This window comes from Conger conger, chromosome 5 (genome assembly GCF_963514075.1).
Source record: "Conger conger chromosome 5, fConCon1.1, whole genome shotgun sequence".
NCBI lineage: Eukaryota > Metazoa > Chordata > Actinopteri > Anguilliformes > Congridae > Conger > Conger conger.
This window is the reverse complement of record NC_083764.1, coordinates 43,376,512-43,388,514: the sequence shown is the minus strand read 5'-3', so window position 1 is coordinate 43,388,514 and position 12,003 is coordinate 43,376,512. Positions and strand designations below refer to the sequence as shown.

The 12,003-nt window shown below is 43.7% G+C and overlaps 1 protein-coding gene across 1 annotated transcript in view; it reads left to right on the top strand.

Annotated features, from left to right (window-relative positions):
* Positions 1-11,613, top strand: part of clstn2a (calsyntenin 2a) — a 153,707-nt gene extending 142,094 nt beyond the window's left edge. Inside the window, exons 12-17 of the mRNA XM_061242190.1 lie at positions 2,304-2,515; positions 3,943-4,110; positions 4,591-4,736; positions 7,049-7,172; positions 8,040-8,227; positions 8,994-11,613. Of these exons, the coding sequence (XP_061098174.1) occupies positions 2,304-2,515; positions 3,943-4,110; positions 4,591-4,736; positions 7,049-7,172; positions 8,040-8,227; positions 8,994-9,203 (1,048 nt within the window). The 3' untranslated portion in view covers positions 9,204-11,613. The remainder of the gene's footprint in view (positions 1-2,303; positions 2,516-3,942; positions 4,111-4,590; positions 4,737-7,048; positions 7,173-8,039; positions 8,228-8,993) is intronic.
* Positions 11,614-12,003: the final 390 nt, after the last annotated feature.

Below are 12,003 nucleotides of genomic sequence, written 5' to 3'. Positions count from 1 at the left end.
TAATATCTAATGCTTCATTTAAAAACTATGCAGATAGAACTTTATATTTGCACAATCTCGTTTCATTAAATAGTGTTCACACTCTCTAATCAAATAATCACAATGGCCCTGTAATGAATAATCACAAATAATTAAAATGGCAAATCACATTCATGAAATCATCAGGCATTTACTTTGCTTGTCTCTTGTGTTCCCAATGTGGGTACTTCCAGAAACCTCCATGTAGTCAGCCAGCATTCTGTGCACACTCGTGTTAATTTGGGCCTTGATAGAAGAGGGGTAAATGAGAAGAGTCTGCCAGATTGCTCATATAGCACAGAACAAACATGGCTAAGCGCAGTCCAACAGTTACCTTCAGGAAGAGTTTCTCCCACCTGTGGGGTGGGCACTCCAATTAAATCTTCCCTGTGAAAAGGGACGGAGAGTATGAGCCAAATCAGAGCAGACATCTCTCATTTACACTGAACCAGAGAGCTATTACACCTGTTTTAGGAAAGTCCAATCTTCACATGACTTCTAAATCGTATCTACGGAATGAAAATCAGACTCGCACGTCTTTCATGGGTGAGGTTGTGCAGGGTTGCTGGGTGGCTCACCCTGTGAAGGTAGTGAGACACACCCTACAGTCTGGGGCGGCATGTAGCATAGTGGTTAAGGTAAATGACACACAAGGTCAGTGGTTCAAATCCCGGTGCAGTCACAATGAGATCCGCACAGCCGTTGGGCCCTTGAGCAAAGCCCTTAACCCTGCATTGCTCCAGGGGGAATTGTCTCCTGCTTAGTCTAATCAACTGTACGTCGCTCTGGATAAGAGCGTCTGCCAAATGTCAATAATGTAATGTAATGGTGTAACATCTGGACCATGCCAAGACATGCCAAGGATTTCAGTTGGTGGGACTGTCCACATCACGCACTGGTGACTTCTTTTGGCTGCGCTGTGACAGCAGATTGCCTGCAAATGGAAATGGTCCATGAAAATTGGGTGAAAATGAAAATGTATATCAGTTTTGTTGCTCACCTTGGTACCTGAATAAAGTATTTACTTTTCTCCAGTGATACGGGGTTGAAGGAATGCTGCGGTACATGTATCAGGCTTACTTGTGATCGAGCTCAGCTAGGGTTCTTAGAATTAGTAGACACCTCCCTTGCATCTGCAAAACCTGATGAATTCCTTTAAGATTACAGCCAATGACTTGAGGTCCTTTACTCGACAGGGAACGCCTGCAGAAAACGTGAAGCAGCGTAGCCAGAAATTAATCTGTAAACATTAATGGAGAGAACAATCGAATCTGCGGTTATCTCTCTAACATTCCCTCATAATAGTTTTTCTTAAAGCAATCATACTTGTCCTTCAGCATGAATTGGTATCTAGCTCTGAATCAGAAAAGAGAAAATTCATTGTTTTGACAGGCCTCCTAAAAATGTAATTACAAATGACAGCAAGTGGAGGAACGCTGTTCTCCGATGAGCCATTTCTTCACTTAATTTTTCTCCTTAATCAAGCTGGAAGGAGTCCAAATGCAGAACTGGAGCTATGCTCCGCAAATGAGCTCTTATTCCTGCTTCGCTGCCTATAGCACTCCACTGCACCACCTGTTTTTCTTTTTTTTTTTCAAAGTGCTTTTCTTAATTGAGATATTTCTTAAAAATAAGAAAGTAAACACTCGAATGAAACCGGGATACAAATGAGAAAGCTTTTAGTAAGTTAGTATGACATTACTGAAGAAAAAGTAAATATCTGAAGGTGAGTAGTCTATTGAGGTTTATGCGGTGCCTCTCCGCTGCCGTGCATCTTCATCAGGCTGTTTAAAGCGGAGCAGTGAGAATTACAGTGCTCTGTTAATGGAGCTCCCGGGTCATTTGGAGGCACATGCATCTAATCGAAAGTAGTCGCACATAAAGAGTGCACGGGCCTCCCATTCAACAGACGGTACCGGTGTCGGTCGGCGATCTGCTCGCCTCGACAATCTGCCCGGGGTCCTTGCGTATCTCTGTTGCCTAGTGACATTTCGTGACTTGTGGCATTTTGATTGCTGGAGAACTTCTAAAGCACACATTCTGAAGTAGCTCAAAGAAAAGACATTTCGGTCGTCTCAGGTAAGGTCTCAGCAGTGTATGCACTGTGTGGAGGCAGTTATTTCATTGCAACATGAAATTAATACTTTCGGTGGTTGCGTTGTCACCCTGGTAGCACTTTCAGCATAAGCAACGCCTTTTAGCGTACACTCTATACAGCTGTACTTTCGATGCCCGATTACTAGTCTACAGCCTCTCTCTCTCCTCCCCCTCCCCTGCTCGCTCAGGTGTTTCGGGGAGGACACGTGCATCTCGATCCCGGACGTGGAGGCCGTGGTGATGGTCCTGCCGCCCAGCGAGCCGCGGATCACCATCGCCGGGGTGGAGAGCCTGACCCGGCCCGCCTCGGAGCTGCGCGAGGGGGCCGGCGTGACGCTCTTCCAGGACCTGCGCATCGTCAGCACGGTCAGCAAGAGCGACCCGGCCGCACGCAGCGCGGGTAAGCGGCCGGAGAAAGACTCCCCGCGCCAACCAGATGGTGCACTCCCGCGCTCCCTCTGTTCACGCTGCTTCAGCCCGTTCCAGATGGTGACAGGAGATCCTGGCGCTGATGAATATTCATGAAAAAAATATATCAGCGTTGTCCTTGATCACACCCACGGGAATAAAATAGCACGTTGAAGTATACCTGAAATGTACCATTTCATCTTTATAGTACTATACTATTGTATACTTCTCATATAAAGTTTATATTAACTATACTTATACTATTTTTGACATGGGCACCCCTTATGAATATTCATGAGATGCATCAAATCGGACTGTTTTCAATGGACAGAACATTCCCATTGGAGCTGAATATGGAGCTGAATATCTGGTGGATATACAGAGTCTGTAGTGACCAGACCTGGGTCAAATACATAATTGTTTTGGATTCAATACTCTAATGTGCTTTATTGAGCTTGTCTGGCTTATTGGAACCAATAAAATGATCTCAAAAAGTGCAAACCCTGCATTCTCCTGGTTGGCTCAATCAAGCACTGAGAAGTATTTGAATCCATAACGATTATGTATTTGGCCCAGATCTGATGGCAACACTCATCAGATGACTCTCACAATGCACAACGGACACCAGTCATTGCGAACAAAAAACCTGGACTGTTGCGAATGTAGGCTACCATCAATATTAATGAAAGGCCATTGTCTGAGTGCATGGTCCAACCAAACTCTTCCACTGGGTTTATCCTTCAAAAACGTTTGGACTTCTTCCCAGAAAACTTCAAAACTATTTCCAGCTTAAACTGGAATTAAGTAAGTTATAATTGTTCAAATAGAAACGCGGCTCGTTTTTCAGAGAGTAACTCTGGGTGCCTTTGAAAATCCTGTAATCAATCACGAGTTTGTCTCCGGTCATTTCTGAGGGGAGGATGGATAGTCTGCAGCTCGTTGAACAAAGCCTTGATTGATAAGGCCCGGACTCGTGTGCTGAGTAAGCCTTCTGTCGGCCAGACAAATGGCCTGGTGTGATCTCAATTAGGAGCGCAGAAACGTTCGCCACACTGCGTCTCAGTACGGTGGACACAGTGAATCTGACTGACGGATTTACTTCTTTTATCGTTGGCTGAACGTGTCAGTTTTTCCAGCCATGACCTTCAGGTCAGGAAGGTCTGTTGTGTGTGTTACTGGTATTAATGATTCATGCTTAGCGAGTAATGCATGTATCTTTTCTTTTGCCCATTTGGCATTGGGCAGGTAAGGATTGATCCCCAAGTCACGTTGTGTGAGAGATCATCAGAACATCAGTGTTGTGGTTGGACCATACTAAACTGAAAAGTCCCTGAAGATAAAAGCCTACTGGCTTGATTGACTCACCCTGTCTGTGATGGTAGCATCTTTATTCTCCGCTGTGTTTGTGTTTGTGCACAGCTCACAGACCAGGAGTCATCGAGATCCTCCATAACCTGGATTACTGTGATGTGCTGGTGATCGGAGAGGAGCTGGACCCAGAGCAGGAAAGTCTGCACATACCCCGTTCAGCCCTCCAGGGGAAGCACCTAGATGCCACCAACTCCACCTCTGGCATCTCCATCTACGGTGAGTATTACAAGCAATGTCAACATGAACATATTTGTTAAACTCAGTTCCAGATCTTTAGACAATATTAGACAAAGTCCACCTAAGTAAGCAGAAAACACATTTTAAGCTATTATTTCATGTATTAAATGAAAAACGTTATCCAACACCCATATCACTCATGGGGAAAAATAAATAAATAATTGCCCCCTGACAGTAGTTGTTCTATCAACCAATGAATCATATTTAATTGATAATTCAATTTAGCTGATTGAACACTGTCAGGCTCGATTACAGCCAGGCCTGTTGGATCTAAACTTCAGTCATATTGAACCCTACCATCACACTGAAGTAGTCACTACAAAGTTACAACAATCACACTATGCCACAATCAAAGGAAATTCCTGAAGAGATGAGAAAGAAAGTTGAAATACCTCAGCTTGGAAAGGGTACTGTAAGATGATGTCCACCACTTGCAACAGGCCACTTCATTTGTCACAGGTGTGGACTCCATGTCACATTACGAGCAGGCCATCCAGCAGGTGAGGTACCAGAACTGGCACCCCGCAGGCCTGAAGGAGCGGCGGTTCTGCGTCACCTGCTCGGAGCTCAACGGGCGCTACACCAGCAATGAGTTCAACATGGAGGTCAGAGCTCTCCCTGATGAAAATTCCAGTTTAAACCAGTCTAAACTGGGGGTATATCACAAAGCAGGATTACGATTACCGGATCCAGCCCATTTTCAAATTTATGTAAGGTTTCCAGGTTTTACTCTGCAATTTTATCTAGCTATCTGTGTAACCCTGCCTCGTGACATACCCCCCTGGTCAAGCTATTAAGCTGTGTTTTCAACACTTTTAGCTGGTCAACCAACTCCTCACCAGCTGACCTGCCTATATAGACAGCTGGTCCACCAGTTGACCGCTCTACCATCTTAACCAGGTTAGAATCTGGACTGGATTTGATTATGTTCTGCAGGCTTGAGCAATAAGGTTGTTCCCCCACTTGTCCAGTCAGGCAAGTTGGTCAGAAATCTCCTTGTCAAAAAAATACTTTTATATTTTAGATAGAAACACAACGCCTCCATTTTAACGTTTAACTTCTTTTTGTTTTACCAATCATCTTTAGATATTCAAAAATGTTTGAAAACATTAGAAAGCATTAGATAAAAACGAATTAAACTAATTAAATTATTAAACATGTATTTGTCCCTTAGTCATTCAATTTATGTAGAAAGCCTCAGATCATTTTAGAATAAGACAAAGCCAAGGACAAGAAAGAAGAGAAACTCTAGTGTTAGCTCTCCTCAGTTAATTGTTTAACACTTTACTAACTGAATTTGGGAGCAAGCTTGCCAACCACACCATATTGAGCGAGACTTGTTTAGGTGATGGGGAGCCATTATTGCACTAGTTTGTGGTACTCTGTATAGCCTATTTCCACTAGGGCCGACATGTAGGTCTAGTGCAAATGAAATGCGTATTTGTGGAGTTAAACACGTTTCAAGAAATAGCATTGGGAAAAAAATGGTGATCCCAGTTTCCCAGTGTACATGGGCCATTTATGACTTGGTAGCCTACAGGCAAGGGGCCTGTTCCACAAAGCAGGATTCATGAGTTAGCCGTATAAATTCACAAAGTAAAACCCAGAACAGCTCTTTTTACTTCAGTCCATGTTCCAGGGTCTGGGTTTTACTCAGTGCGGTTATGCTAGCTCAGTATTCCTGCTTTGTGGAACAGGCCCCAGGTGGCTACTTGTAAAACTTGCATTTGTCTAATGCCTGTCAGGTAATGACAAGTTTGAGGTTTCAAGTCCAGGTGAAGGCTGCCCCAAAGAATTACACATACACTGCCAAAAGCCTAAAATGTACACATTGACTTCCTACCAGCCACTCTCAGTAAGTGTTGACACGCTCAAAGAAAACTGTTAAAAAATACTGTTAATAAATAAAATATCTTTCATACACCATTTCCCTTTGCAGTAAATGGCAGCAAAATATTGCTAGGCTGGAGCTGACATCCATTCTGTTTTATGGAAAGAGTATAGCAGTAGTTAAATAGCCAGCCATTACCACATAGGTGCCATAGATTGTTTTCAGGCTACATTTTCCCAGGTGTTTTGCTTTTGTGGTCAACAATATGTACTGTATTAGTCAGCTTGCTAAGGCTTTACGTGGGGAAAAAATACATTTTTTGACGAAGATAAGTCTACATGCATAACACCCCCACACAGCTAGCCCACATAAGACAAATGTTTGTAGCTGATGCTTTGCTACAATATAATATATTGCAAAGGTGGTGTATACATATTTGTTGGTGTCATGCTTTGGACACTAGTCTGGGTTTCAAATAGCCTATTGCTCCTTTAATTTTCCCCAGTTAGAAGCCGCACGTGCTTGGAGCCCTATTATTAGTCCAGCACAACACTCAGATTTAAATTAGCCCTGAATCGTTACTTGCCCAATCGGGCGAGTGGCCTGGCAGTTTTATTTGTTCCAGAGGTGATTGCTCAGGGCAAGCCTTATTGTTGACCCCTTTGTGTCCCTGTACTCGTTGATCGCACTCCGAAATATAATGCAATCCGGATCAATTCCTGGAGCATGCTCTGCAAACATTAAAACCGGGAGGAAACTGTGCTTATGCATTCAGGACTAAGCCAGAGGCTTACCAGACAGCCTCATAGACTACAGTCAGCCTTGATGTAGGCCAGGGGTGCCAAACTCCAGTCCTGGAGGGCCGCAATGTCTGTTGGTTTTTGGTTCGCATCAGCACGAGAGATGAATTTCAAAGTCTCTCATTGGCTAAAGAGTCCACACACCTTGTTCTCAAGGCCTTAATTGGCTGCTGATTAAAAGGAAACTACAAATACCAGCAGACACTGCAGCCCTGCAGGACTGGAGTTTGACACCCCTGATGTAGGCCGTAGCGAATATGAGCTCAACGTGTCTTTCGCCTCCCAGGTCAGTGTGCTCCACCTGTCAGAGGCCGCGGAACACGTCAATCACATGGCCGCCCAATCGCAGTACATGCGGGCGGTGCATCACCCAGTCATGGTGCACAGTCTGAACTCCGCCCACGCCTCAGGTAAGGACCCCTTCTGCTCAGCGGCAGGTTGAGAACACCCCTTTAATAATCCATGATGTCATGACTGCTCGACTCCATTCATTATTCATCCCGCTCGCTCCGTTTTAATGGGCAGCTGTAATTGCATCCTGCAGGAGCAGGTTAGGAAGACTATTTGCATGTAAAGGGGACTGAAATGAAGGACAGTGGGGGGAAGAAATCGCAGGAGTGATGGAAATAAGAAAACATGCGCTGCATTAAAATGGCTCCCAGTGTCACTCTGCCCCCTACTGGAGGAAACGTACCCGCATTCCCACCCTCCCTCAAACCACGGGGCTGTTTCCAGTGGCTTATTTTTACGTCCTCGTTTCCTTTCCTCGCCTCCTCGCGAGGATGGAGGAATCGAGTAAATGTATATTAGGCAAATTGAATGTCCTTGCTCTTTCAAGCGCCAGTTAGAAGGCTCATAGAAAACATATGTTGGACATCGGGAGAGGTGGGTCCGCAGGTTGATCGTTTATACCTAATGCATTATGAAAAAATGTGCTTGTGTTTCCAAGCTCAAGAATCCTTTGGGAGCCTCCTAAGTCCTCCAAGGGGCATTTAACGGGTTGGAATGTTCTTCAAGATGGAGTACCTCGATCAATTTCTGGGTCCGTTGAGGAATGAGGATAGAATAAGGGGTTGGAATGACTCCATGGATAGTCCGATAGAAAGAGGAAAACAGGCCCAAGAGGCACGATTCCAGTGTTGGCAATTCTTTGACGCGCCCACTTTATAATGCACTGTCGCCATCTAGTGGTAATGTAAACATACTGTTTGAGATCAATTTCATTGAATGACCAGAATTCTGAGAAAGGCATCTCTGTTTTCAACCCCGTATAAAAGGCACACCCCCTGTAGCCACCATGGTGATTGTGATGTGCATCGCCGCCCTGGTGGTCATTGTGGTGGTGGGCATTTACCGCATGCATGCAGCCCACCAGCTGGGCTCCAGGAGCGAAGAGGATGGCCCCAAGGGCAGGGTTGCTGACTGGGACGAGTCTGCCCTCACCATCACCGTCAACCCCATGGAGGTGAGCCCTGGGACAGTTATGGAAGTAAAGGGGGCAGTCTGTAGCGCAGTGGTTAAGGTAGATGACTGGGACACGCAAGGTCGGTGGTTCGATCCCCGGTGTAGCCACAATAAGATCTGTATAGCCGTTGGGCCCTTATTCAACTGTATTAGAGCATCTGCCAAATGCCATTAATGTAATGTCATGTAAAAGAAGTCAAATACGTAATAATTGTTTTTTATTCCAATACTTTTCTGTGCTCGATTTTATTTTTCCTGGTGCATTTGAGTCAACCAAGAGGACCAGAAGTCAGGGTTTGCACTTCAATTTGTTTTTGATCTGACACTTTTATCCAAAGCAACTTACAGTTGATAAGACTAAGCAGGGATCAATCCCCCCTGGAGCAATGTGGGGTTAAGGGCCTTTTGAGAGTATTTCATAGGTTCCAATAAACCAGACAAACTCAGTAAAGCATGGAAAAGTATTTGAATCCTACAACAATGATGTAATTGTCCCAGGTCTGGTCTGCAGTGATCAGTGGGCGACAGTTATTAAGATAAGTCTCTGACCCCCTTATAGGTGTTTGCCATGAGCAGATTTCTCAGCCACTGAGAAGAACAGCTTGATTTTGAGAATAAAATGAATGAGAGGCATTGAGCAGGGGTTATATTACATAGTTCTCTCGGTGTATCAAGTCTCCGAGAAAGCAAGAAAGTAAAAGAGACGAGAGAGAGAGAGAGCGATGGACAGACGATGAACTGAGTAATGTCTCACTCTTTGTCCTCAGAATGTTGAAGAGCCAAAGGCCGCGGATGACGAAGCCAGTGAAGAAGAAGAGGAAGATGAAGAGGATGAGGAAGAAGAGGATGATGGACTGGAGGATGACGTCACTAGCATGGAGTCCGAAGATAGTGATGAAGAGGAGGCAGGTGTCCACAGGGGAACACAGGAAGGCAAGAGCAAGGGGAAACTGGAGTGGAACACTACCTTATCTTAGAGTAACACACACTCACACAAACACAGCATAAACACACAAACACGCACTCATGTACACATAACATCTATGACTTTCAGAAAACACAAAAAACATTTCAGATAAGTTAATTTGACCGATTCAAATTTTTTGCACGCAACCCGTTTGCAAAACAATGTCTCCCCCTGCTGATTGATATTATGTACTGCACCGTAAAGTCACACTGGCCGATTGTAGATTGACATTGCGTGATTTTTTAATTTAATTTAATTTGTTTCCCCTTTCTGGGTAAAAGGCGAGATTTCTTGAACGTATGAGCTGATTCTTATCCGAATGCTCTCAAAAGTTTCAGGCAAGGTACAAAAAGAAGCTGGTTTGCGTTCAACAATAAAACAATCCCTGCAAACCACTTTATACACTGGACATAGTACCTTCGGTTTCATACAATATATAAAAAAAATGTAAAAACGAATCTTTGACATGAACATTATTGCATTTATTTTCCATATTTTCATATCTTATAGCAGTTTTTTATGATGGTATATATTTTAACGATTATACTTATTTTAAATTTACAATAGGAATAGGGTTTAGAAGATATGACTCGTCACTAATCGGGATTTGTTCATTTCCTGTTATGGCTTATTAACGCGTCTCATATTTTTGTGCTTTTATTTGTCGAAGATTTCCCTCTTTCCTCCTCTGGTCTCGGATACATGTTGAGGTCAGAGAAGAGCTGTCTTTTTATACACCGTTCTGTACGTTATAAAAGTAGGTTAACTCAAGCACTTCATGCCAGCTTCTCTCATTCGTATGCATCCATACGGTAATTGCCTGTACGTTGTGATCGCCCGACCTTTTAATAGAATTTGTTGCCGACTTCCCAAGGGAGGGGCTAAGGCAGTTGTGTACACTCTTAAAACAGATCACCTTCAGGTTTAATTCGTCTTCGTACGGCTTGTACTCGCACTCGACACTGCCTCAGACCAACAGTTGACTTAATTGGTAGCAAAAGTTAGTTTCCTTTTGCTACCCTGCTGAAAAAAAAGCTTGTTAGCTTTTGAAACAGCTGGGTAGCTGGTAATTCCAAGCTGGATTTTACAATCGGGTACCCTATCAATCTTTAAAGTCAGTGGGAACATGTCAAAAGGTCCAACTTATACAAATGTTGCTTCACTTTTATTTCTGTCCCTGTTAACTGCACTTGTGTTTAGCATGTTGTAGAGCCTGGCCCTGATCCAGGTACACAGTCCCAAACAGCACAAACCTGCAATGTCAATAAAATAACACCCATCATGCACTGCAAATCCTGCAGTAAATATGCAAAGGAAGGAGCGATATTAGAGTACAGTTTGTAATTAAACCTCAGTAGAGGGTCACTCTTTGACATGGTGAGGGATTACAAATGCTATTAGTTAACACCATTCTGTTCACAAGATGGAGTCAACTGTATCATATTTCCCACCATCATTTTCTGCATCAAACACGGTACTACTGAACAACACCGATCTGTTATATTAGAAGGGCAATTGAGTGTATAACTTTATAGAGCCATGGTGAAAGCTGTAAGCACGTTCAGAGCTTTCAACCGACACTTTGAATTCTCCGCCAGGCAGCATGTGGATTTCTCTTTTACTAATGAAGAGTTTAATTGTTACTGCTTTGTCTCTTGCCAAGTAAATTGCTAATCTCCACTTCCACTAAGCTGACCAGTCTGCCACCAATTAAGTTAGTGCAAAGCTGTTAGCACCATATCAACCTATTTCATCGAGAGTGGCCTGTTGTAGTTTAACTACAGTATATACAGTAACTTACCAGCATCTGGTCCAGATGTGTTTAAAGAGCAGACTAGATGACCCCCCCACCTCCATCAGGGAGAAAGTGAGTGGTGTTGTAGATGGATCTTTTTTCTGTGTTTTATTCTTCCCCAAGGGTTTCCCTGAAGAGCTCCATTTTGAATTTGTGCATTGGTTACATGTAAAGTCCGTAGCAGTGATTAGGAGTTCTTCCTCCGCATCAACTTTACCTGTGCTTGTGATTGTGATGTCATCAATGTGCGACCACCTTCCACCAGTCTCCACCCTGGGTGCGTCCCAATACTCCTCCAAAAATGCGTCCTCCTTTCCTCCACTTGTCTCCTCCTATTCAGAAGTATGGGGGGAGGAGCCGAGTGGAGGAAAGGTGGACGCGTTTTTCGAGTATTGCGACGTGCCCCTTGTGTTACCGCCTGCTTCGTCAGACCATGTTTTGCTAGTCTCCATGACACCAACGAAGATTAAAGAGCCATTCGAAATATCTAGCCTGTAAAAATGTGTAAAACTATTTTATAAGTTTTTCTTTGAGTTTTTTCCCCTTTTTTCTGTTCTTTCCTTTCCTTGATGGTGACTGCAGCACTTTCTGTACGTCCGCCAATAAAGACTTGTTTTAGAATCCAGCCGTGTTCAGTCTTTACTGTGAATGAGGAGACACGGAAATTGAACGCGTTTCAGTCGAGAATAGAGGACAGAGTGAAGGAGCAGGTAATCACTGCTGTGTTTTGATCACAACATAGGAATAGAGGTAGCAGGTCATTGTATGGCATTAGAAAAATACAATACTTACATGATTTACTGCTATACAAGCTACATGCTAATGTGTATGTATACACACACATGCACACACACACACAGACGCACACTCCCAGACGCACACCAGATATAGATGTTATCACAGACACGGCAGTGAAAATGGCCAATTACATTAAGGGCCTGATTTAATAAGACCTTTAGCGCATGCAAAACCTTTTAGCACACACAAAACCAATAAAATGACCAATTATTGGTCA